General features: G+C 29.9%; 1 protein-coding gene across 1 annotated transcript in view; it reads left to right on the plus strand.

The window, feature by feature from the left end:
• LOC119671928 (G1/S-specific cyclin-D1) overlaps positions 1-27,270 on the plus strand; it is a 42,834-nt gene that overhangs the window by 6,472 nt on the left and 9,092 nt on the right. The window contains exon 2 of the mRNA XM_038082816.1: positions 17,900-18,121. Within this exon, the coding sequence (XP_037938744.1) occupies positions 17,900-18,121 (222 nt within the window). The remainder of the gene's footprint in view (positions 1-17,899; positions 18,122-27,270) is intronic.

A 27,270-nucleotide genomic window follows, 5' to 3' on the forward strand; every position in this document is an offset into this window, starting at 1 on the left:
AAATGTTTTGCTGCGTATGCAACATGTTGTTTTTGTTTTCAATCAACTACCAAGTCAACTGCGACACTAAGAAGAAATTTGTTGTGTGGAAGCCAAGCCGTCTTGCTTGAATCCTGAGTTTGAGTTTGAGCACAAATGCGAGGTGAACAATATTTTTTTTAATTATACCTTTGTTTTTGGATTATGGTTTCTGATGTGACGTAAAAGTCACACTGAGTCCTGTTAGGAAAAACCGACATGTGTGCTGCCAATGCTAACAACAGTAAGGAATATACAAACATCTTGTAAGTACGATTGGCGAAATAGCAATGCAAGATACATATCTGCAAAGTAAAGTTGCATCAGTAACTGCAAATGTTTTAACATCTGTCGCTTCCACATTACGGCAGAATGCCACGTAGTCAACTCCACACGGGGATTGTTTATGCAATCCCTTTGCTGTCCTAAACAAAAGCATAATTTTGCTTACAATATGATCGGGTGTGTGATCGAGTTGAATTGAACAAACGGTAGTGATCTTGTCAAGTCGATTGGTAAAGACTTGTGCAACATTTCTTGTCGCATATTGAGAAACGAATTCACTTCTAAATACAATAAATCAACATTGAACTGAGTTGGTTCATTTTATTATTGTTTATATTTTGTTCCTGCAAGTTTTGTATTTTTAGTAGTGAATTAAACGTCTTTATTACTAAGGAAAACAAAATATAAACCGCAAAAAAACCAATCCAACGAGAGTGGCAGATGTTATTTTAAAATTATCATCGTATGTAAGCAAATTACACAGGAAACTGTTGTTGTACAGTAGTGTCATTATGAGCTAATACAAAATACGATCTCTAACTTGAAGAAACTGAACTTTTCTGCACATAAAACACTTAGAACTACAATTCAAGTGAATGAAATACGACTAGGCATTAGAAGATACATACCTAAATAGCTAAGAGATTTTTGAAGGAGGATACCGTATAAACATCGATTGTCAGCAATCTAGTCTAGTGTCATCATTTAACTTTTATCGAACTAAAAAATGTTGAAAAATTAAAGTTTTGATTGTGTTATAATAATAATTAATACCAATCAAAGATTTGGGAAACTAAACCAACCTTTATAAGGCTGAATAAATTTTTTTTTTTTTTTTTTTTTTTTTTTTTTTTTTTTTTTTTTTTTTTTTTTTTTTTTTTTTTTTTTTTTGTAAGCCTTTATACATTATTAGTTCGTGTAGAGTGTAATAATAAATGTTATAGAATTTTAAAACCACAAATATCTCTTTTATAAAAAAAAATAGCATGTGCCGGTGTATTTTTATTTTATGACGTCATCATGCTCGATTGCATTGAAGTCTTGTTATTTTTATTATTAAGAGAATAAAAAAAACAAATAATTGTATGTTTACATTTGAATTTAACTGATGCTGAAAGGAGGAAAGAACGTCTCTGTTTCAAGACTAAAATCAAGGAGGCAGGGGTCAAAGTCTCTGCCATATGTTAAATATTAACATATGTAGTACATGGATTTAAAGCTTATTTAGATAATATAACTAATTTCTAACTAATAATAACTATAATTAATTTTTATAATTTCATTTAGTTTTACATTTCGTTGAAATTATTTACTGGAAGACTACTCCAAAAGTTGGCATATGATTTTTTTTCTCAGTATGGATTAAATAATATAATAGGAAAGTAAATGGATAATACTTAAATTATTTAAAAAAATAATAAATATTACTAACTTCGAATGTTATTACTAATTAAAATAAAGCTTGGAAATTCCAATAATAAATATAATTCGATTGTAATTACTTTTTACCGCTTTCCTTCACACGTTGCGAAGTTTATTTTTCTTTATTTCTGTATATTAAAATCTATACAAATATTAAAAAGTTTTATTCATTTATATCACAATAAAATTTTTTTAAAGAAACATGTGTACGCGGAGTATCTCACACACACAAAGAGATACAAAAGTATTTATTTTAAAATTAGGGAAAAAAACCAATAAAAATGTTTAAAAGCAACAACAATCGTTTTTATATTACTGGATTTTGTTGTTCTTCATTCTTATTTTTGTGTATTTTTGCTGTGAGTCTTGAATTATTAGCACTACGGGTACATCCAAGCGTTTTCATTTTATTGTGGTTTTATAAATCTACGCTTCGTGTGTTGTGAGACAGCGGTTATACCCAATTTTGCCAAGAACTTAACTATGTTTTAATTATTGTTTACGATATTTTATTCTCTTGTTATCACAACCGTAAAATTGAAGTTTTGATTTCAAAGAAAATATGTGTTCTTTATGTTTTATCGGTACTTCCACTTTATTGGTCCTCGGTACTATACTTATAATTTCGATTTAATCTGAAACCAGATCAATTGAGTTCCACTTCAGTGTAGGATTCTTCAAGTAATGTCACAATTGTTAATCATTTGTAGTAGTTTATTTAATGTGCTACGGTGCATTAACCTTTCCATGTTCTCATAGACCGTTAAGCAAGTATTGGTTCTCTACCGCGAACTTATCAATCAGTGTGCCACATTCGTGTTTTATTATTTTTCACCTGTGAAAATATCGAACAAAAACCCTATCTACGTATAATGAAACTTGTCTCTTTACGAAAAATACTTTAGGTAAACTAATTTGTGCATAATGATTTGGTGATCTATTATTACAAAACATTAGCTTTGCTCTCAACAGTTATCATCTTAAATACCATAACTTACTTTGGTAACTTCCAAACTGAATAGAGCACAATTACTTATCACACCTTTCTGATAAAAACTATGTACACGTTTTGATATTTGTGTGCACCTGTATTGATATCTTTAAACTTCATAAAGCTAAATTATTTGGTTGTAAAGTGTGTTTGCTATACTTTTCGATGCAATACAAATTTTGGGTTGCTTAAACAAACTTATTAACTTTACTAAAAAATCAATACCTTAGAGTTTTGCGTTCGTTCATCGTATATAATAGTTACGTCAACTTTATTTTAACTACTAGTAAAAACTAATTTAATTTATATGTTTTTGTTATATTATGGTATAAGGGCAAGTAAATGACACAATATATTATATTTATATGCATATGGAAGAGAATTTCTCGAGCATTATAATGTTTCAACACATAGAGAGTATTTTATAACATTTTCAGGGATTTCAACTAGATAAAGCATTTTTGGTTTGTTTTTTTTTTTTGTAGCAGGAGCTTGTTATGCGTTCTTATTATAATGAAATAATTTACGGAAACTGTTATCATCTTAAAGTCGTGAATGTACATACATATATATATTGAGGTTATGGAGTACGAACTTAATAATGAATTTAAAATTGAAGTGAAACAAGTTCAGCATACAAGTTCAGTTCTTTTGTAGGTATTCTACATTTGATTGACAATATAAAAGCTAGTTGCAGTAGCAACTTGGTCGAGTTTAGTTTCTAGATTGGTCAGATTGGTTTACTTTTACCGAATGAGGGAGCGTGCCTTTTAACGTTAATCACTGTGATAGTTTTTGGAGGTCCTTCTGACCTTCAGCCTATAAATAACGCTATAACGGATCATTGTTTGAGTTGAAGTGGGCTTTGATGTACAAGTCCGCTATTCCAACATAAGCTAACCTATCGTAATGAGAGACTACCACACTGTTAATTATATCTTCATATTTCGGATTCTATATCCACGAGCTAGAACGGCTAGCTGAAGGTGATACAATCAACAAATTTATGAAAAAGCAGCGGTTAAGATGGGTTGCAAGTGTGATAAGAATGCCGGATATGAGAGTACTGCTTAAGATTTATAAGTTGAAGTAGGAACCAGCAGATGAATATGGCGATTAAGAAAGCGATGGAAAGGCAGTGTGCAGCAGGACTTAAAAGAAATGAATATAAGAAATTGGAAAACAAAAGTAAAAAAAGGAGAAGAATGAAAGACTATTGTTAAACAGGTATAGGTCCTACATGGACTGTATAGTCAAGGATATATGTATAGTCCGACATTTTTGTCCATTTTTACTATTTCTTACATTGGTGATATGTTATACACACTGTCATATAGAAGGGTTTTACAGTGTATTTTCAATTGATCCAGAAACTTTGGAAGTAAAGGAAATTCTTGAAAATGAAGGTATTAAGTTGAGCTTAGAAACCCATAAGCAGTATTTTAGTTGTTTTATAATTTAATATATGCGTTTCTATTTACAAATTTCTCTATAGGTTAAGTTCATTTCTCTAATATAGTAAGTAGTTGGATATTCAGCTAAAAATTTTTTAAGTGAAAATTGGTTATTTCTTATGCGGCATTTCTATGTAGATTCAAAATATATTTATACATATGTGAAAATATGATATATAAAAAAATTGAATTATTTTTTAAAAATATTGCGAATATTTTTATGAATACTTGTATGTTAATTAATCAAATGTGTTGTTATTGTTTTGTCTGTTCCATCAGCTGATGATGATGATTAGAATACAGCATTATTGCCAAAACTTGTTTTTATGCAAATTTTCTATTCACACACGCATTGTCATACTTGACTGTGTTAGTTGCTTAATTTTTTTGTTTTTACTTTACTCCATGAGACTAGAAAAGAGTAAACAAGTGAGAATAAATAATGAGAATGAGAAAACTTTTTTGGCATTCTATTGTATTCTGGGATTCTTGTTTGTTTTTGTTATATAGTTTAAAATTTTATACACTTTTTTGTTTTTGGCATTTTCGGATGCGTAATCAAAGAACGAACGACGAACAAAAGCAAGTATTCAGGAAAGTGAGTTTATCGCATTCGTAGTTTCAACACATCGACTTACGTCCGCATCCCCAATCAAAATTCGAATTAAGATCCATGGATTGCTGAATAGTGCCAAATTCTTCAGGCATAACATTTAATATAAACCAAATTTGCCACCCACAGCAATAGTTGTTGTTGCTAATATTATTTTTTTTTCATATTTCTTTAAATACGTTTGCATAGATAAACAAACAGATATAACTAACGTATGTACATCTGATTTCTGATATCATACTTTATCCATGTGTATATACATATGTATGTAGGTGGGTGTAGATGTGGGGTTTCTTTTCAACGGCATTTGTATTTCTCTCACATGTTGTACAATTTGCTTAATGTTTATTTTTAATTTTTCGGTTATTACTATATTAATAATATTTTAATGTTGAGACGTTTTTAATGTTGCTTCAGAACAATATATGCACGACATCCATCGGTCATTGCCCTTACGCAAATAATGATTTAGAAAAAACGAAACAAACCTATAATAATTGGATGACATCTATCATGCCAGCAATAATTGTTAGCTTTAATTTATCTGCTCACATAGACGTTCGGAGCAGATTCCAGCAAATGCGTATTTGTTGATTCGCTGTTGCGTTGCGTTGACTTTAATTTTAATTCTTAGTTCACTCGGCGGTGCTTATGGTTTGCGACAGTGTACCTTTAAATGGACTTCTTGTTGCTGAATTGTTTTGGAGTTTCGCAGTACAACATTGTGTTGATGTCACTACAATTTCAGATCAATAAAAATAAATAAATAAATAAACAAAGAAAGAAAGAAAGAAGGAAAAAAATAAGTGGAATTGGAATGTCGCATTGCGTACGTGGTGCTTCGTAAAACAACAACAACAACAACAACAATTGCTGTGCCACAATCGATCAAAAACGTGTGATTCTCAAATTAACACTCAAATGGTGGAAAGCAAAGAACTCGTAGCGAACAGATCTCCGATATGCGCATGTGAAGCAAATAAACAGAGAGACAGACAGAGAGAGAGAGAGAGAGAGAGAGAGAGCACGCATGGTAGAACTAAAAATGTCAACTTCATTTTGACTGGAATTAACTAAGTATTTTTAGTTTGTGCTTATTTCTTCATTTAGTTTTCGTGATTAATTAAAATTAAAATGTGTCTCATGCTGTCTCATATATAAAGCATCAGAGTTACTTCCCTGCTGCTATTGCATTCTTAACCCAAATACTTTAAATTAATTCATTTCCTTGCTTTCTACCCTATCTACGCTGAATGATTCGCTGCATTACACGAAATCGAATATTTGGTTGATTGATTGTGGGTATGCATCAGCAATAGTGCTTGCGATGGCTCGATTCGGATCCAATTGATAACTAAAATAAAAAAATGTATATTTCTTTTCTTTTTCTACCGATGGACTTCTGTGTCTTATACTCAATACTCAAAAGCACAATTGAACACAAATTACGTTCGAATTGAAAGTTCAAGTAGTCGCCAGCAGGTTTAATGTATTAAAAAGTAATTCATGCAAACACGTGGTCGTAAGTGATCAGTGATCCGTGCCGTCATTCAAAATCTAAACAAAAGTTACAAAAAATTCATAAGATAATGTATAAAAGTTTTTGGATATATGAAATTGTTTCAAAAATTTTAATATCATTAGTTGACATTAATATAAGCCGTAATTTTTACTTTCAGAATAGCAAAAAAACACTCGCAGTTTACGAAAGAAAACATGTGAAGCAACAACAATGTTGTTTAAATTTTTAGTTAGGATTTACTTGCAAGTTTAGTGCGTCCCAATTTTAGTGCTGCCAAATTCAAAAATCAGTCTATTGTGAACGTTCAATGGAAATATGTTGCAAAATTCCAGTCATCCATTCAAATCACAAAAGCATTTAATTTAATAATAAATTCAAATACATAAAAAAATAAATTATTTTAAATATATAATATTATATATTATATAATATAACATTCACTTTGTTATTATAATTTATGTTAATGTTATATAATTCAAAATAATTAATTTATTGTGTTTATAATTTTTATGTTTCATATTGTACACAGCACAACAAAAAAGTTATGTCAAAAACAAGCATTTTACATACATATATTTAAAATGATGCTAATTTCAATGAGACTATGCTGTTTTTTTACAACTCTGAAAGAAAAAATTACGTCTAAATTACGAATTATAAAATTCGTAAAAAATTAGAATTACGAATAATATAAAATGTTGGTATGCTTTAGAGCGTTTAACATCTTTTTCTTTTATCGATTAAAAAATAATAGGAACATCTATTTTCATTGAATAAACTTAAAATGTTACAAGAAGCACATTTACTACAAATTCCAAACTTGTATGGAATAGTCGGATTTGTAAACCGCACCCTCGCTCTTTTTTAAGTTATATATATATCCGATATATCTCTCCCAGTTTAAATCGTAGGGAGAGATACGACATAAAGGTTTTAATATATATATATGCATGCGTTCCTTCTATGTTCTTATCAAAAGCAGTGATATTACTAAAACGTATTATATTATCACTAGTGATATAATAAAAGTATTAGAAAATATGTGAAGTTAAATTTTCGTTCAAGGGTTATACGAATAACTTTATATATTTACTTATAAATTAGTTATTAAAAAGGTAAATAATACATAGTAAAAATTATTTAAAATAAATATATTACATGAAAAACTGACGCTGTTATAATTATTGTGACTTACGTCATGTGACAGATCAAGCTTTTATTTAATTAATGTGAGATCAGATCACTAAACGTTAAACTTTAAAACACTTAAAACAAAGAGGTCAAGATCATTTGTATTATGTGTGTGTCTACGCAGACACAATACTCAAAGTGCTACATACTCTTGTAGGAATATGTACTCTTACTTTACTTTACTACTGCTTTAATTAATATAAGTGAAGTAAAATATTCCTTCTAAATAAAGTTTAGTAAAATACAGACATGAAAGTAAAAAATAAAATTTGCAATTAAAATATTTCAGTTCTTAAAGAATTGTAATTACTATAAATTTGAATTATGCAGCATAACGGCTTAATATGTCTGAGTTCAAGTATAATTAATTCAGTTCTGGATATGTACGGATCGAACGTCTGAAACCAATTTAATGCAATCCTTAAATGACTAGCATGCGCAGTTCTACACTAATGCTTGCTACCGCATTTTTTTTTAAAAAATTTCAGTAATTAACAACTACCATCTTCAAAATAAACAAAAGAAATTTAAATTTTATACAGTAAAAATGATAAAATTGCTACTCAGATACTTTGAAAGTCACGCAAATATCAGAATTTTTATTGTATTTATGCATATATTATCTGATAAATAACATACAGCGGGGAATAAAAAATGAATTCTAGTATATAAATAATATATAAATTATTTTAAAGAAATTGCTTAGACTTCAGGTGGTTAGGAGGAGATAATTAAGAGCTAAAAGTCAATAAATTTGTCTAAATTTGTCTAAATTTGTTCATTATTCGAGTAACTCTACCAAATGCGAAGAAGTTCTTTTAGTTTTACAGGGCATCGTTGTTGCTGGATGTGTCCGTTTAAATTGGGACACACATTTTATAAGACAAAATTTTACAAAAAAGTGAATGTTTGCTTAAAAAGCAACGTATAACTGAGAGAAATGAGAAAAAAGAGAAAATTTAGAATTAAAGAAATAAAATAATATGGACTGCTCTCTTCTAGGTGAGAGCAAATACAGCTGATAGAACTACTGATAAATTTGCAATAAAACAAACAGTTTTCTTTCTACTAAATTAGTGAAGGGGAGGGAGGCATATAAGTCATTTGAAGTAGACGAATGTAGTATAGATAAGTAGCTAGCATACGTACACATCTGTAATGTCAGCTGTTCGTTATACTTGTGAACGCACAATCCAAATAAAGTATATAGATATTTTTTTCAGATTACATTTTGCTATAAGACTAAAAACAACTAAATATAGACATAATACTAAAGCATATTTATAATACTATTTCTAGAATGTGTTCAAAATATTTTGCATGTATAGTATGTATAGTATAGTTCTTTTTAATTTTACAAAAAAATAATTTATGATTTGCTAAAAATCTGTTGTTTCTGAATTTTTTTAAGAATTGATATAATTTTTAATTGTAATATAGTTATTTTAAATTATTCCAAAAGTATGTGAATTGCACTATATATACTAATACTTTAGAAGATCAATAAACTTATTTCTACTCTTTTTAGATAGTTCGCAGCATAAAAAGAAAAACATTATTAATCTGTATTTTAGTAACACTTTTATGTATGTTTATGCATACATTATATTTAAATACATCATACAACAATAACATTTTAGTGAATTTTGTATCGAACGAAAAATAATGGCCTTTTGGTATAGATATTAATGACTATCGAAGTATGCTTCAAGCTATAATAAGAAAATCTTTAAGAGGCTCAAGAAGAAGTTGAAATCATAACTTGCCTTACCTTTCTATAAATTAAACATTTATTTTAAAAAAAATATAAATGAAGCTTACATTCAAAGTGAATATCATTTTTTAGGTACATTTGCTTAAGCTTGTGAGATGTAAGCAATAAACCAATGTCTTAAAATCACCTGCTTCTTATTTTTTTGTTGATCATTCATAATATTTGAGTTCTAAATGCTTCTCTGTTCTAAGATACGATAGTTTTAAGTCCGATCATTTTAAGTTTTAAATGTTGAAACAAATTCATTAATTTCATTCATTTTTATTCGCAAAATCTTAGTGCCATTTAATAATCGAGTTGTCAAAAGATTGATATGTACCTAACTCAAAGATTTTCTTGCAAATATGGATAAAAAGAACATATGAACAAGTCCAGGTATTCTCTACTAATCCCATTGGTATCTGACGCTTTTTTATAATCTTCATTAATTGTTTATTTATTCTATTCTGCGAATTATTTCTTGTAAACTTGCTCTTTTGATTGCTGTGTTAATACAATAATAGAACTCTCGAGTTTTAATTTCCTATGCCTAATAAAATATTTGCCAGTAGTTCAACATCTCCCCTCGAACGTCTCTCAGATGTATCTCAACTTTTTTTAAACATTCGCACTTTGGCCTTGAATTTTACTTCACATTTACGAATCATTTAAAATTTTTTTTTTTTTTTTATTGTTAGAAATCGCGATGTGTCGGTTTTCATTTGAGTGCTTTTATGATTTCTTCTCGTGAGTTTATTTGTGTGTGATTTATGCAATGTGCTCCATCCTCGTTTTTTCCAGTGAGTCAGAAGAAAGGGGATCGAAATAGGTAAGGTTAAAATATAGAGCTATTAAGCTACTGGTGGAATTATATTAGTTCCAAAATTTCTTGCAAAAATTGCGAAAACAACAACTAAAGTGTAATATAAAAGAAGTAGTTATTACACCCTTTACACATTGTTAGGAAGCGTGTTAAGCTCATCCATATGTTTGCAATGCAATTCAAAAGACATGGCAGACATAACATATGTATAAATATTTAACACAATTTTCTTTCTTTTTTTGCTACAGAACTGAAACTTGGATATAGATTTTTCATAAATAGCCGTTCTAGATTCGACCTCACATACAAATTGATAGTATTGTTACAAACGTATTAGTAAGAATAAGGGAAAGTATTTTTGTCTAATTTAGTTGTTAAGCTAAGCATTGTTTATTGACTATTTAATATTATTGTTAAGTGGTAGCGAACGATTGAAATGTGGATTTAATTATTGTATAAACTAATGATTCGTTATTCTCAATTTTTGCACTTATATATCTGTAATTTTACTATATATATTTTACTAAATATATAGCAATTCACTTTCAGCTTTCAATTCAACTGTTATACGAAATATTTTGATTTGGGAACACAATTTGGAGAGAATAGGCAGTTAGCCTTAATCAATTTAATTAGTAGTTAAAATTAATTATATTAATTTTATTCTTTAATATAACTAAAATTCATTTATTTGTTATTTTGTCAATAATCAGCACTGAAATTATTAAATATTGGTTATATGTTTTGTGCTTGATATATAAACTCGTAAACTGGTAGAAGCGTATCTAAGTTTTTGGGAAGCCGAAATTAAATTCTAGTTATGTTGAAAGCGGTGCCTAAAAACAGTCGTAAATTTATGTGTATTTTTTTACCAACAGGTAAATAAACATAGCTGCGTTAAGGAAGCTTACCCACTTTAGTTTCCGTCTAAGTTTATTTTTAACTGTGTAAATGATTAATGAACTAAAAAGTGTTTAATTACATACACCAGTAATTTGTTCATAAATACATTAAATACAATAATTATTTATACCTTCAAAATAATCAGTCACTTAATTGAAAGTTTTCACTGATCTCTGGTAACTATAATAATTATATAGTTTTTATTCAAATCTTTAACAGATTTTATAAATACATATTTTTGCTTATAAACAGTTTTTTTTTAATGTGTAAAGTTTTTTATTTGAATATTAATTGTTTAACTGTTTCTTTTTACATTTGTTTCGTTCCAGTTTATTTTATTAATAAACTCCTTTCGTGCAATATTTATATACACATCCGTTTCGTAATGCTTTACGTCTTCCTTTGAAGTGCGTAACACAAATTATGAAAGATCTCAATTGTAGCAGCGATTAATTCGTTTTTAGTGAAGTTCTACGGGTTAAAACATATTTTTGTGGTTCCTGAAAATGTTTTAGTTATTCATAATGATATGTTGTATGTAGTTTTTATGACTTCTATGACATTGTCTCATTATCTCCATAATAACATTATTTTTTTCTACAATTTCATTAACACTAAATTTGAATAAAACCAACTTCTTTACTACTACGCCATACAAACTATTGAGTTTGGGCTTGAAGAAAGAAACGAAAGGCAAGCGTTCAGCATTTAATATTTGTCTGATATTCCCATGGCGTCAAAGACTTTACACGCTCGAATGGTCTCAATGGGGTTTGGAATACAAGTATCTATCTGCTAAAGTTGCCATATGTGTTTTGAATAGTATGTGAACTTTTTTAAATCACAACATAAATGATAATTTTGCGAATTATAAAACGGCGAAATTGTTCATTTACACATATGTATGTAAATATTTGTATAGTATGTGTACTTGTATCAGTGTGTGAAAATGAAAATGTGGTTTGAATGATGTGAACTCTATGAAGTGCATAAACCGGGATTATGAAATTTAAATTTTGCTGTTGTGATATCGATCAAGAATGTTCATTTTAATATTTGATATCATATTCATTTGAATATCACTTGTATATTGGCGTATGTGTATATAATCGTGTACCTCTCAATTATCATTTATCATATGAGTTTTGGGTAGTTATCATGACATCAATTCACTAATAATTTAGTTGTTCATTACTTTTAAAATACAGTTATAAATATAAAAGTTGTGACAGTTATATCAAGTCAGTTAAGTATTCGAATCTTCTTGTAACCAATGATGGGCACTAACATAAGAAGGGAAGTAGAGTTTCTTCGACAACTCTAACAAAATTCGTTTGACGGTAGACCAAGACGTACTCGTATAACATGCGTTTCCAATATGCAGTCGTTTGTGTGTAACGTTATCTTAACTTGGTTCCGTTTTAATTGAAGCAGTTGATTGGTATGAATCTCGTCCGATTTGGAGCAGATGAGTTTTGTGTTCAGACAAAAATCCTGGTTTACTTAAGCTTTTGTTACCAACCCTATGTATTTATGTTAAATTGCCAGTTTAGCCGATACAATAGGAATATCAATATTAGGGAAGTGAGGGACCACCCTAACTTGAATGCAATAATCTGTGCATGGTTTAAGAGAAATGAATTCGTTCCAAGTTTTGGTATGAATACATACGGCTGGGACCGGCGGTTAAGAGTGTTAAGTTTGGTTGCTACTAACTTGTTATTTTACCAGAAGCCTAGACGATCACCAATAAAGTAACGTGTATAGAGCTTTTGTAGAGATGATGCATAAAGCTCCAGAAACTTTGGCAGTATGGCTATCCATCTCAATTTGTGGAGAAGCAAACTTTTCATTTGAACATATGTGGAGTTGTCGAAATAAGTTAAGTCAACCTGAAACGTTGCGTGATATGTAGATGAATTGTTATTTGCAACAATTTTAATTAAAAATTTTTATAATAAATTGAGAAAGTTTATCCTCATTTATTATTATATTTTTTGAATCTAATTAAATACATTTTGCTGTAAAGTGTTTGCATGGTACTATATCCTAAAGCAGAGCTAATTTGTTTAAGTTTATCAATCAAAGAAGAAAACATATGTTTATCCTGCACTTATGCATATTGATAAGTAATAAGCTTTATAAACAGCTTTATATATGTGTTCTAATACCATTGCAATCTATTTATCACAGAACTTGGAAAGGAACATTTAGAACAGTTTATTTATAACAAAGTACCCTGTATACTAATTATTAATGTCATTAAATTATAATCCTTGTGTATGTGCACATATTTTTGTATATGGCTATAATTCTGCTCCAAATATTTTATTTCCTGCTCCGCTTTTTTATTAAGAGACATTTTGAATATAAGTCAAATAATAAAGCTCGCGTAAGTTCCTACGAATGACCCTTATCGCCCGTTCATTCATAAATTTGCAATCGTTGATGGTAATAGCACAGTCAATTCTCTAACCGTACTGCACTTAATAATCACAGAGCTGAAGTCGCTGGTGGTAGTAGTAGTGGCAGTGGTTGGCGGTAGCTATAGTTCTGATGTTTATGACTTACTGTTAATTGTATTATTGTCAATGAGTGAAATTCTTTGTTCGTTAAATCACATATCGCTAAGCAACAGCAACATCGATAAGTTTGTTGATCGATTTTACAGCCAGTGTTGTCTGCTGTGCAGCATTCACTAACGCGAAACTCACTCCTTCCTTTGCATTATAGTATGCGCTTGTTCATTACTTATTTCTTTGTTTGTTTGGTTATGTTGCTTTTTGTGTTAATCAAGCAATAATTTCTATAAATAATTTTGCATACGATGAACTTTGCCAAACAACAGTTGCAAATATGCGATAAACTTTGCCTTAAAAACGCAAGCAGAGCTAGCTACGTGAATTACGTTCAATTTAAGATTTTGCTAAAATTCATTTTCATCTTTCAGATACTTTAGTCTCTATTTGGCACTATGCTTTACTTGAATCTCTGTCACTGCTTCTCTCAGTCACATACTGCATGCAACAATTCGCATTCGAATTCCTTCAATTAATGAAACGCGAATTATGGCATTTTAAAAAAAAGTTGTACTTAACCATAAAGGAAGTACGAAAAAGAAAACACAAAAAAAAAATAAACAATAAAATATAAGTCCAAAATTATTTTTTAGTGTACAAAAAAGAATAAAAATTAAAAAAAAAATAACTCAGATCGTCGACCGGAAGTTTGCCGCGTTCTGTTCATCTTAAATTAACCATTTTCTGCAGACCTATTTTGTTTATATTTATACGAACTTTTAATTACATTTAGAATGTTATGAAAGAATCTAAGCACGAATAAGGTAAAAGGTTTCCGTTTAGAAATAGATATATTTCGCACTTACCTCATTATGGCTGATTGTTGCATGTTTTCCTTTTTAAGATTGAAACAATATAATATAATCATTGAAATTATTTTACGTTTCTATATATAAAACTGCCTTATTCACTTTTTATCTACTGTATATCGCGGGCTGGTCATAATAGATATTCGCATAAATATGAGCAAGCGAAGTAATTGTCAAATATCATGCAATAACATTTTCCGTAAACAATCTTGTGTATGTACACTTCTTAAGCTAGAGTCCACTATTATTCATTGGTCTCGTTCTCCTTCTCTGATTCAACCCCAACTACAAGTTTTCTAAGTTATCCGACTCATTCAATTTATTAATTATGCTAGGAGTTCTAGTTACATTCTGGCATATATCACGGACTATAGCTCATCGTGCTGTGACGTGCTTTTTTTTTTTGTTATTATTGCTATTTGTTTATATTCTATATGTGCAAATATATTAACGTATTCCCCTCATTTGCACTGAAAATGCACTTAATTAGTGTTTCTGTTACTTTTCCAGTGCGCGTTTGTTCTTTATTCTGACACTTCTTCGTTACAAGACTTCAACCAAATGAGACTAAAAGTTAATCATTTGCAACACAATAGAGAATTAAAGTAATTAAACTCGTGATTTTCATGTAAGTAATTTAAAATAGTTAGGGCACTGAGACTCATGAAGAGTCAATGACACAAAGAAAATATAAATACACGAGGTCAGGTAGGCCGAACAATAACTCCTTTTGGAGTTTCAATTGGCTCTCTGTTGTGAGCACTACATACATATACGTACGTACATATAATCGATTGACTGCGTTTCTGCTAAAATACCGCAAAATGAGTTTTGTTTCCATAAACCACAATTTTCTAATCACTAAAAGTTCTTTATTCATATTGGTAAAACAATATCCGGTTCTAAGTAAAATGTCCAAGAATTTAAAGTTGGACGTAAACGTAAAGTTCAATATTTTATTTCCGAATTCCATAAGTTATCTTTCACGTTATTTGCTTTGTTTTAAAGCAAAAAATCAGACAAGAAGTAGAAGAAGCACTGCTAGCGAAGCTTAACAATTAGTAACTTATAAGTCACAATCACATTTGAAGAGAACAAAACGATATTCCACTACAGTTCTTTCACTAGACGAATGTTATTCTCTTATTTTCTTTTTGATTATATTTAATTTGATTTCATTGGTTGTAATATTTGCTGTAAACGCGACTGCAAGTGAATTTTAATAAATATTAATTCCAATATTTCATATTTATCAGTTGAAAATTATTCAAATCAAAATCGTTAATGCAACATTCGAATAGTGTAATGGTGGGCTTACCTTTATATCATTGATTGTAATTGCTGGCTTGTAATACTTTCTATAATTTAAATGTGATAAATATCAAATAAATATCACAACGATAGAATATTTCGGAAGTAGAAATGATTTTAAATCGAGTTAAATTAAATGTAAAATTTAACACTATAAATGCATTTACTTACAAAGAATTTAAATATTGCAATATTAAAAAGAGTAAACAGCAACAGTTCTGATATGCTGTTTACTTCGTACTAAAACATATACAGAGATGTGTATACATACAAATATCCATTTTATAATTAGAAATTAACAATATACCAATTGACCCATTCGAAAAATGCGGAGTATACAAAATAGAGTGTGGCTCCTGCAACAAAATATACATCGGACAAACCAAAAGACCCTTATCAGTAAGACTTGAAGAACACCTGAAGGAAGCAAGAGAAGCACCGAAGAAAATAAACCCCCACATAAAATCAAATGTCGCCAGACATATAGTAAAGGAAAATCACCACATCAACAGGGATAACGCCCAAATAATCAAAAATGTAAAGGATAGCTGGAAATTAGAAACGGCAGAAAGCGTCGAAATACACAAACATCATACTACAACTTTACTCAACGGCGACAAAGGCAACGTGTCATCGTGCCTTTTTAGATACATCCCAAAAAACCGACAACCAGTTGACCTAACTACCTGTATGTAAAATAAAAACAACACCAGACCAACCCCCGCCACCATTTCTTACCTGTCACCCCCAAGGACAATAACCTTAAGATTTATTAAAATTAAGATTAATATTAAGTTTAGTATTAAAAAATAACATGTTTATGGTATAAATAGTTTGTAAGATTGCTAGATGTTTTAATATTAGGAATTCTCCTGATGAAGGCAAAAGCGAATTTGCCGAAACACGTGTAGAGATACACAAAAAAACTTTCGAAATAAAAGTTAGTATATTTTTTTAAAACAAAAAATAACCGCATTTAATATACTGGACTCTAAATAGAGCAGTGCACTGCGACCAAAGTAAATCTTCTCTGTTAACTACAGACCCTAACCAAACAAAGCACTCTCAACCTTTTGAATATAGGCCAAATTGTCTTTTGTTGAAAGTTTCCTAATATCAGAATAAGACTTGAATTGTCAGTTCAACATTCTTTTGTTGGCTCTATATCAAAGACGGGCAGCCATGAGTAATGTAGCATGTGTTCTCATCCGTAACATTTTGTCTGTTCAAACAGCCATCTTTCGGCTACAGTTTCCACAGTTTCCGGTCTAAAGAACTGATACCTGGTTTTTGGTTATAAGTTCTTGCAACATATTATAGCAGTATGCTATAATTATAGCTGCTTTTCAACCTTCGATATGCCTGTCCACAAAAATTCCATGTCTACGCCAAGAATCAATCTACAGATGGGATTTGAATGTTAAGATTTTCGTCATCTATTACAATTAAGACAACAGATGTAGAAACAGTGAGAAGTTCGAAACAGCAATTATAGAAAAAATTAAGAAAAATATTAAAATTGTGGCAAAGAGCAAATATTTTCTGTAGAAAGAAAGAAAAGAAAATAAAAGAGTTTATCAGAAAAGATGCGATATTAACCTCCGCAAAGAATTTATGTATAATTACATAGATTTACTTATTTATGTTATCATATAACAATAAGTGTCTTTGTCTGATCCTATTAATTATTTTGATTTGAACTAATATTTAGTGCAAAGCTAAGATGCTTTAGAACAAAATCTGAAAAGTAGTGGTTGGGTGTTCATGCAATGGTAAACAACTATAACTTATAATACTTGTTTAATTGTCTATATACATATGTTTCCCTAATGCAACAAAAACTTTTGCCAAATAATAAAATAAAAAATGTGTTCCCACTAAATTAAATTAGTTTTAGTAAGATATTTCGTAAATCCATCGTAATATACAAAAATTGGTTTTGTTGAAAGTGCGAAAACTCACACACTCCCATCTTTAATGCGAAAATGATGCTGTAAAAGTAAATATTTTATCTCCTATATTTGTCGGCAAAATTTTATGTAAAATACATATTTGCTGACTCTTCATAATGCTAATATGAGTACAAAGTCATTTGCGTTTCTGAAGATTGCTGAAGATTGCTGAAGAAGTGCTAATGTTGCTAAATTTTTGTTTTTTTTGATTTTGATTTATTTATAATTTTCTATTATTTTATCTAATATATAAAATAATTTTAATGCTTTTAGGTCTGTGCTGAAGAAAAATGTCAAGAGGAGGTGGTACTACTAGCTCTTAATTATATGGATCGTTTTTTATCAACGAAGTCAGTACGTAAAACACATTTACAAATTTTGGCTGCAGCGTGTCTTCTGCTGGCCTCAAAATTACGAGAACCCAGCTGCAGAGCGCTCTCGGCCGATCTTTTGGTTTTTTACACAGATAATAGCATTTACAAGGGGGACTTAATTGTAAGTACATTTCTTATATTAAATTATAAAGTCAAAATTATTTCTCTTTATTATTAAGTTATTGTGCTTAAAATAATAATTATATCCCGCATTTTCTTCGAGTGCGTGATATTATTAGAATCCTTTTTTTATAACATAAAAAATATATTGCAGAACAACTTTTGAAATTGATATGGTTAAACAGTTATTAATTATAATTACAAGTTTATTATTATTTATAATTAACAGTAAAAATAAATTATTGTAAGTTTTATTGAATATATCTTAATGCAGATCTAAAAAAAAAACTATAATTTTTAAATTAACTCTAGAAAGGAGTGGTGTAAAAATTACTTTTATACTAAAATAAAATACAATGAAATAACTTTTATAGTAGTTTCTAAAGTCACCCTGTATTTTTGACTTTCATACGTTCGCATGAATGTGAATGTAGTAGTTGTTATTTTATATTAAACGCAGCGATTCCAAGTATTTTACCAATGGGCTTAGTCTGGTTCTTTAAGACTTGTTCTGTTCAGACATAGTGGTTTTCGGTGTCTTTAATGTGGCATCCTTACATCCGATGTCGTCGCAACCTACGTAGTTATTTGGTTTCACAGATAAAATGGGTTCGTGCCTAAATATTACCTCGCTTCATCGCTTACCTACTTTAAAGTTTTTACTTCCACTTTTATTTGTTTCTTTAAAACAAACCGACTTTAAAACTAAGATTTTACTTTATTTTTACCTTCAATTTGTTTTTCGTTTTGCAACTCGTGAAGAATGTAGTGTAGTAAGACATACAAGAGGTTGTATCGGCGAATGGAATTTCTCATTGTATGCTCTAGTATTCACGGTAAAAGCTACGAGAGCTAAAGTTGAACGTAAATTGCATAAGTGTTTTGTATTTTTTAAGTTGCACTGGCGGATTCTTGCAAGGAAATGCAGCCAGCAGAGCATCAGCGGGAAGCAATTCCTGGAGTTTTGCACAAAACGTAAATTTGTGCCGATATTGCTTTGGTGGTCGCAATATTTAATCTTAGGTAGTATACACGTATTTATGTATGCATTTTGCTTCTGCGGCATACTGACTTGCATTGATCAACTTAACTTCCATATGCTTGTGCTGTTTAACACGTTAGTTATGTGGCTCTGAAGTAAACACCTTTGCAGACAAGGACTTGCATTTTAATACTTGTTTGCTTTCGCTATGGTTTTAACAATTATCCATTTTGATTTTAACTACTTTAAAGAAAACGAAGAAATAGGAATGCCTTTCATCCAATTTAGTTCAAGATACGTACCAACACAGTCGAAGAAATTATTTTCATATAGAATCATATAATTTTTAAAAATCTTGTTATATACATGGCTTATCCTTACAGGAGTTTATGGAAGTGACTAATCTAAAAATTTATTAGTATTTTTATAAATTAATTGCATTATAATGAGACAAAAACGGCTTAATTTGCAAAAGGACACTAAAACAGCACTGCATGAGAGCCAAGCTTTTCATGTATATTTTGCAAGGTCGTTTGGACGGCTATTTAATCAAGTGACTGCTATTGTTGGTATTTCAGGTAATTCAATGAAATACAAAATATGAAGGTAAATAAAGAGAATGATAATCATCATCAACCGATATGTATTGCTGTAGCCTTTATGCATAGCATAATGTGTTTAAATAGATATGTCTGGTGGAGAACAGAGGAAGAAGCCTAGAATCATTTGTACGTTGTATAAAGAAATTAAACGCTGATGTACATATATAAGTGAACGATATATATCTTTGTATATGTGTGTATGTATATATATATGTCCGTAGAGATTTACGAAACAGTGTTTAGCGTATCTGTACTTGTTTGATTTTTGTTTCCTTTATGGTTTGCACCTTGGGAATGTCGTTTTGCTTGTCTCACTACAACTACAAGTGAGTCCACCACCCGTCGCCTTTAATCGTGAGGCTATGCCTCAATGGATTCCTTTACTTGTTAAAATACTTGCATTGGTTACAGCTAAAAGTGTTGAGTGCAGTGCTGGTTTTTGGAAGCGATAAAGCATAACTAACTTCGGTTTATGAACTAAACTTATGCCCTCACTGTTACTGTATGCCAAGCGATTGAATGACCAACGTTGTCAATGGTAATGTGCATCGTTTAAAATTGCTGATCGTGCAGTTTTTATTTTGTTTTTTTTTTTGTTTTGCTTTTATTTTGTTTTTATTTTTATTTTTAAATATATAAAGACGCAATCTATTTGGTTTTTACGAGTTATTGAATATTTCCAATTCGTATCTCAAGGACTCTTATTGTATTTTTTCTGTGATTTTATATATAAGTCTTTTATAAATATTTGAAGAATTTAATTGTTTCCATATATAAATGTTTAATTTCAGTTTCAGGCCATTTCCGCAACAAAATGATTAAATGTTTTAAAGTTATTTTCATTTTGGATTACCCTCTTTTCTCTGTTAAATTTTTTTTTAGCAGCTCCTTGTGCTGATACGAAGAGTTAAGTTGTAGACTTTATTAAATATATAACTATTTCAATATATACAACTAATGAGATACTAAATGAAGTATGTGCTATGAGAAGAACATATTATAAAAAGTACAGCTTTAGTTTATAAATCACGCATTTATAAATTTGTGGGCAGTGTTCTATTTAATCATCATCCAGATAATTTTGAATTTATCAAACTTCTTTGAACTATATATTTGAAGTTATATTAACAATTTTAAAGTGAATTTTGTATGGGTTACGTAGTTAATAGTAGTTTATTTTTGCTCTGGATTTGAGTCACACTGTGAACATATTTTAAATACAATACCTTTTTTCTATTTGTATTTATACGAAATCATTTCCGTATTAAGTGAAATATGTTAGATGCAAAATATGTTATAAATGAACGTAAATAATTTTAGAGGAATAATTGGAGGAAAGGCTATTGAACCCATTAGCAATGACATTTCAAATGTAACCACGAATCGCTAGTGAATCGAATCCGTAAATACTAACAAAAGTGAAATTAAGTACTACGATTCTTATAACCACAAACAAAATTATTGAAAAAGAAATATTCACGCCGAAACATGTCAAGCAATTATATAAATTATATTATTTTTTAACTGTGAAATTATTAATTTAAATCAATTTCGTATTAGATAACGCCCTAAGTATTTCATATTATAGTATTGTTAACTTAATGACAGGAAAAAACAATACAGAGTGCTTACCGGGCCGGATTTCTGTATAATAGTTTTTATATTACCAATTTTGTAATATTTATTAATAATACACTTTATTTGTTACTATCGACTATGACTTATATCATAAAAATTCTGTCCCTAAATATAGAATTTGATTTTACAATTCGTAGAAGATACATACTGTCCTATCATTAGTATAATACTTATAGGCAATTGAATTTTAAAATTGATGGATTAGGTGTGTTAAAGATAAGTTAAATAAAATTGAATAATATGAAATATATAATACATGCATAGATACAAAAATCGGTTTCAAAATTCGTTGAAATATTGTTTCATGAATGAAATATAACAAAATTACAGACTGATTATTTATGAACGGAAGAGAAGTCGTTAGTAACATTATGGTTTACTAGGACTTTGCAACAGTATTGGAATGATAATGTTTAACCTGATTTAAATTCCGTCATCAGTGTGTACACAGCAGATCTATCACTGTAGGCGTACGGGCGAATAAGTGTTATGAGATTTGCATGTTGAGGATGCAAGTGCAATAGAATTCCAAAGAACACAACAAAAATACATAACACGCGATACATAAAAACAATTTTAGCTTCGCTGACGATGGTTTCAGATATTAATCTGTTCCGTTGAAGTTTTATAAGTTGAAAAGTAAAGTAAAATAACCAAAATGCTTTTTAAAGAAGAAATTGAACAAACTACACTTTAAGCAATGCTGTAAGGCGCCGTAACATTTAGAGTTGATAAGTGATCAAAGGCGCGGGGTGTTGTATGCTGCGTTCATACTTATATAACTGAAAAGAGAAGAAAAAGTCTAAAACTTTAAAGGACCGCACAAATATTGTGTGGGTATTTCGTTTTCAATATGAATAATAAAAATTATGGTATAAATTTTTAATCTCACAAGAGGTATGTTTTTAATGAAAATAACCTGCCATCGTAAACAAAAACTTTTAAATTGTTAAGTCTTTATAAAAAATACATTATGGATTATATGTTAAAAAGAAAAGCACATAGCAATAAGCTCTATAATACTAATTCTTAACATCATAACTCTAGTTCTAATTATTGTTTTGTGTGCTAACAGACTTGTTAACAGTTCTCATACCTTAATCTATGCAATCAATAAGAAATTATTTTGTTTTTTGGTGCTCTGTGACCGGTATGCGAAAGGCTATATTTTGTTTCGCCTATTAAAACCGATTTTTTATCCGCGGCTGTGAGCATAATATGTTCTGCCTATGGCTTGAATGGGATCTTGTTAACGTGTACGACTACGTAGTCTAAGCTATCCCTTTGGAAGTAGTCGATTTTTTAACACTAGATTACGATGTTGGAGACTATATTATGAATTTTCGTTATTGCTGATGTGTACAGCTTGATAGTCAACGCTACTTATTCTCTCAAAACAGTAATATCTCATATTTATGTTGAGATTTTGCTTGTCAACTTCGCCGCTTCAGTCCGTTCTTAGTTTTAAACGCGTCCCTGCAAATCAATGCAGTGAAATAAATAAGAGCGTAATGGTTTTATTTGGTAGTGTCAAGAGTATTGAATGCATATGAACGTACAAGAATTTTATTATTTTATTTAAATCAAATCTGAAGCTTTAAAAGCTATTCAGTAAGACGACTATCTTTTGAAAAGAAAAAATATCTAATTCGCATTCATGAATGAATATGTTTCAATATACTTTTGAACTAAATAAGTTGACAAAGTCATTTTAAAATGAAGAACTTATTAATGAGTCTGCATAATGTTTTTCAAGTTTGTGAGATAAAGCAAGATTTCATTTAATAGTGAGTATAAAAATTAAAATAAAAAAATGTTCCTGGTATCAAATTTTTATATTTTTTTGCCCTGAACTTTCAGAACATAAATATTCTTTATTTTTATTAAATTTGTTTTTTTATTTGAAAATATTTTGGACAAAACACAAACGCCGACAATTTATTTAAAAATATACATTTAAATAAACTTACCAACATCCATGGTGCTCATGTATATATTTTTTTACTCACATTAATGTATGTATGTAAGCCTAAATTGAACAGCATCCCATCCAATATGCGAATTTACCACCAATAAAGATGCATAACTTAAAACCCCGGTTAAAAAGCTAAAAAACAAATCATAAAAGATACTCATGAACACAAAAGAATAACATAAACAACAAAATATATATTTAAGTACGTTGAGTTGAAATTTTTCAAATATGCCATTCTTTTTGTTTTTACTGAAATGTTATTTAGTCGGTCTCAGTCGGTCACCATGTCCATAAGCGAAACATGTAAGTTCCAAGAATTTGATCATCTTTAGTATAGAAATCTGATTTGGTTTTATTTTCTTATTTAAGTTAGTATGTAGTATTATATCTTAAATATGTGTATGACCGACCGGCCAGGCAAGGATTCGCTATGTTGTGCGTATGTATGCGCCATTATATTTGGATCCACTGATGAGAAATAAATGCCAATGAATGGGCGGCAAGCAGCCAAACAAACGTCTATACAGACAATCAGACGAACGAATTTAAGTGAATAAACGAACGTACGTATGAACGAATGCGCATAAAAGCCCAACAGTAAAGTAAATGATCAAAAGTGTATTAAATTATCGTCGGTCACGTTGTCAGTAAAAATTACTACACCCAGTATCACGAAAAATTTCAGTATGATTTCGCCAAAAGAATATTTGACTTGATGTGGACTACTACATATTTGTTAAATTTAAATTTAATATAAATTCTGAATATCACTGAATGTTTGCAAATTGATTTCTGTGATCTATAATTGACTAAACCTATAAACTATTGAGAATTTGGATCTAATAATAAATTTCAAAAATCTAAATTCCTAATCGATTATTTAATCCCTGTTCACTGCCGTTGCTGTTGTCATTCAGGTGAACCACATCCATTTCGTGGTTAGGAAGTCTAAAATAGACTAAATTAATTTAATGAGAGAAATAGTAAAGATGTTGTAGGAAGTTTTTTCTTTCGATATTATATATAGATAATCTTCAAATAATTATAGAAAAATATTACGAAAACAAAGTTTTTAACGTTTTGATCATAAACATATACTCTTACTTTTGTTTACTTACATGACAAATCCAGATTACGAGATTGATAGATGTGAATGTGCATTTTAACAATTACACATTTTTTTCTATGAACTAAATCCATAATAGTTTGTAGGATATTTAGAAGTCCATAAATGTAATGACTACATTTGATCGCGAATAATGCATAATACATCGAATAAATTTATATTTAAAAAAACGAATGTAAATGGAACTGGACCTGTGGGTAATATGACATGCTTTTTCATTAACGAATGCTATATATGCTTCAATATCTTTGGTTAGTCCGAATTGCTTAGTATAGTAGTTGCTTACAATACTTTATACTTGAAGCTAAATGCATGCTGGCCTAAAGCCTTTATACTTGAAAATTAATTGAATGAACATTATGAGCTCGGGACGATTACATTTATGCCAAGTTCACGCAACTGCATAAAGATATTAATTTACAAGACGAATCCGAAGGATGCTGTTGTCGAGAACAGCATAATGCCGCAGCTTCATTACTAACTGACACAGCTTATTCACGGCTTTAACTTATTCACGAAATTAAAAACGGTTTTTTATACTTTATTCACTATAAGTTAATGCATACATACCTAGAGATATAATTCGAGATATGTATTTTTAAACAATTTTTCTAATTCTTGTTTATTTAAATTACAGTTGAGTAATTGTCAGAAGCAAGACATCAATATCAGTACGCAAGCGCGAACCTGAATCAGAAATCCAACACTGTTTATTAATTCAAACAGCACTCAGACTGAACTCGAACTTGCCTTATTGCTCGATCCATTCATGATTCCTCCTTAACAAATCCAATGACAAAAATGTCATAAAAAAATTCAAGCGGAAATGAGCAGTCCATATGATTTGGTTAAAGAGTATGAGAATTTATTGAAGCTGCTGTTAAATAAAGTTGCTTTTTATTTATTTATTTATTTATTTTTTTGATCATTTTTGAGTTTTAATTTATTTAGCATATTAAACTTTGTCCTTGTCTGTCTGCCAACCATATGGAAAACAAAGGATGTACGCTTCATACAGAATGTGTAACATCAGCAGTTATTTTAAAAGGTGTATTGGAGCATACACTTACGCTATTTCATTTCTTGTATTTTTTTTTTATTGCAATTAAATACCAATAAACTTTAAGCTCATATTAAAAAGTTGTGTAAGAATGCTAGAAAACCCTAAATCAAATTACTATTCTCTATGCAAAGCAATACCTTGCAAAGATGTGCAGTGTGTTGTCTTTTATCAATGGAGAGTTGGGACGTGATAAATGCAGACACGTCCCAAATCTCTGAATCTGAGGGCTGTAGTTTGGATTAAGAATTTATTATCCGTCCATCACGTTGAGTTTAAAGAATTCACTTGAAAATATGCAGTATAGGAAAAGTATTGTTGTAACTCCCAAGTCTTGGTATCGTCATCATTGCATTCACTTCTTCGGATTTCAATTGTGTCTTGAATTTTTAAACGATATCTATAAAAATTATGTGTTTTGCAACCACAATAAGACCAGCAAGAGCAACGATAGCGAATTTTATGAATGAATTCTGTAAAGTGCTTTCGATTTTCAGCATTGAGTATGAGAAATGGCCAGTGTTAGCGATACTTAAACTTTTCATAAAGCGGTTTTGTATATAAAATATTTTTGAAAATAAATAACATAAAGATATTTTATGCAGCACAGAGTAACTTATTTGAATCTTTATTGATCTGCAATTTTATTTTATCTGTTAAAATGTATTTAACTCTTTATAAAATATAATAATAAAATATAAGCATCCATTACATTAAATTGTAATAATTCCATAAAATTGAAAAGTATTTTGTAATGGTAATTTTGTAAAATTTTGTTATATTAGTTTGGGAACTCCTACAGTTTGAAGAGAATCGTAAACGGACGACACATAATTGCTATTTAAATTTCGTTTCGCGTATATCAAGCAAATAAAAAATTAAATCCGCTGTCTGTCTGTTTACAAAAACACGATATTCCATATATTCCATATTCCATAAAATTTACATATACAATATTTTTACTTTTGTTTGTGAATCTGTAATTTTGCATTTACTACTCTTCCTGTGAGTGTCATTGCTTCAGATACATTTGTATGCGCCGACGCATCATAACCATCATTTATTTTTATTAAAATAATTTTTTTTTAAATATTCCATTGCTTGCTTGTAGTCTTAAGCCATTCAACATGTGTTTCCTTGCAGTTGTCCTATGGCTTTCCGTACCCACAATCCGCTCACCACCCATTAAGTTGCATATGCGCGCCATAAGTAAAAAATTCTCATGACAAATGAATAAAAAACAAAAGTGAAGTAAAGCAGCTAAACATTCCACACGCAAAATTTTGTGGTCGTCGTTGTAATTGAAGTTGTAAAGTTGTTCTTTGCAGTCAAGGATTTCCAGTGGAGAAAAAATGCGACCGCTAAAAAATTAGTAAAACAGACAAAAAGGAAATACAAAATTTAACACTTCGCTTTAGACGGCATAACGCACATATCAACTTAAGGAATTATGATTAAATCGGCAAAGACAAACTTAAAGATAAACTGCAGATCTGACTAATAGTCTAAGCGGCAGAAATGAATGGAAAAAACGATAAAAACAACAACTGCCACAGACCTAAAAAAAGTAAATTACAACCAGAAGCAGCTTATATTGCAATGAAAATCTTACTCACATCCGTCCAATGTACATATGATGTCAATCCAACGTTACAGCACACAGACAGACCGTACCAGTCGAGACCGATAGACAAAAGCAATAACAATGCAACACCAGGGCTCGGTCATGGACAGGCTTCTTTTATGACGGATTATGAATACGGAGGG

This window comes from Teleopsis dalmanni, chromosome 1 (genome assembly GCF_002237135.1).
Source record: "Teleopsis dalmanni isolate 2A chromosome 1, ASM223713v2, whole genome shotgun sequence".
Taxonomy (NCBI): Eukaryota; Metazoa; Arthropoda; class Insecta; order Diptera; family Diopsidae; genus Teleopsis; species Teleopsis dalmanni.